Genomic DNA, 1677 nt, shown 5'->3' on the forward strand with positions numbered 1-1677 from the left:
GGATATCTGGTCCGGTGAGGGTACAAGCACTAGTGGCGTCCATCATTACGGCTGGATCCATCGTAACGAAAGGCAAGCAGGTGCCCTCGGGTCAACTCTGGTCGGGTGTTCCCGCTCGCTACCTGCGCGACCTCACGGCCGAGGAGACGCAATTCATGCAGTAGTGCTCGGCCGAGTACGCGCAACTGGCGGAGCAGCACGTCGGCAAGTGCGCTAAGACCTTCGAGGAGTACGAGGCTGACATGGAGCGCTACAAGATCCTGCGGGACGTGGGCGAGACTGGTCTGCCACAAAAAGGCGATGAGCGCGAAGACACTGGTCTCTACTTCCGTTACTAGACGGCAAGCATAGTTTCGAGTGCAGAATGGCGAAGAGCGAACAAAAATAATGAAAATGGGCTTAAACGATAGATTGGCTCCGTGGCTTATCATTTATAGGTGGATACTCTCATGCCTACGAGTTGTGAGAGCTCACTCTTCGTCACTCTGTTCTTGCACCGCAACTACATCAAAACATACCGGTAATAAACATCAGTGTACGCAAGCAAGCAAAAACTTGTACCGTTGTCGGGCTTACAGGAGAGCGCAATCAGCTTTAGGAAAAACTCCCGCACTACAGGCTCTTGAAGTGTTGCCGTTATCGCAAAGTCCTTTAAGTTGGCCATGAGCTGCAGCACAACATCGCCACAAACGTGAATTGCACGGCTATTACAAAACCAGCGCTTGCACCAGCCGTACCTGCTGCATGCTGGTCATTAAAATCGGGTCCTGCAACGCCTGCACGTAGTATGAGCCTTGGTTCATGGCGATCATCAGTGACGGCCCAAAGTGAACGCTCGAAAGTAATATCAGCATCTCGGCATCTTCGTCACTGGCTCCAGCAGAGCTGTAAACCTCCAACACCTCTTTTTCATCAGATGCAGGCGGCTGAACTAAGTCGGTGATAGCTTCCAAGGCGCTCGCTCTGTTCTTCTTCACGCTGCTTTGTAAGTTCAAGCACCTCCAGAAAACCCTTCAAGGTATTGACGGAATCCTCCTCTTCTGCATGAAAAAGTAGCAGCTCTGGATCCTCGTCATCTATCAACGCATCACGGTAAGCTGCCCATCTTGCTTCATCCACAAGTCGCATCCACAACGCGCCATTCTCAAGTGAAGCAGCAGCGAGTACTTGCTCATCCAGAGATCGCTGAGGCTGATCATTTGTCGTGTGGCTAGGAGAGCTCGCACTATATCCTGTGTCTTTTTTCTTTGACTGTAAGAAGTCAATTAACTTCTGATAAAACCCTCGCAGCTCGTGGTCACCCAATTGAGATTCGAGGACGTCTGGGTTCAAACTCATGTCTCGTAGCGCCAACACTATCTTCTCGTTTTGCTGCAGCAACTCGCGCATCGTGTCGTCATGCAAAATAGCGTTTACTGCCTGTGCGTCGAGGCCACCATGCGTGCGGAGACAATGCGACTGGAGATTACTTGCTAGCTGATTACCGTTTTCTCTTCCTGGACCTTCGACTTTTTCTTCAGCGCCAACTTCGAGCGAAGCTCGCCCTCGCGTCCATTATACTTCGTTAGCAGCTTCTTGACAGTGTTTTCCCTTGGGGGCCATACCAAGCCAGTACATCATTTGATTAACCCCGCCGTTCACACTTTTTTTAAACATACCGGCATCCCCACATGATCA

At 50.9% G+C, this 1677-nt stretch overlaps 1 protein-coding gene across 1 annotated transcript; it reads right to left on the reverse strand.

Annotated features, from left to right (window-relative positions):
• Positions 1–470: 470 nt before the first annotated feature.
• PITG_16942 (uncharacterized protein) lies at positions 471–1389 on the reverse strand (the record flags this gene model as incomplete). The annotated part of the gene is made up of 4 exons (XM_002897311.1): positions 471–502; positions 577–667; positions 738–946; positions 1011–1389. The coding sequence occupies 4 exons, from the start codon at positions 1387–1389 to the stop codon at positions 471–473; spliced, it is 711 nt and encodes a 236-aa protein (XP_002897357.1).
• Between the last annotated feature and the right edge of the window lie 288 nt (positions 1390–1677).

Source organism: Phytophthora infestans, genomic scaffold (genome assembly GCF_000142945.1).
Source record: "Phytophthora infestans T30-4 supercont1.46 genomic scaffold, whole genome shotgun sequence".
NCBI classification, from domain to species: domain Eukaryota; phylum Oomycota; class Peronosporomycetes; order Peronosporales; family Peronosporaceae; genus Phytophthora; species Phytophthora infestans.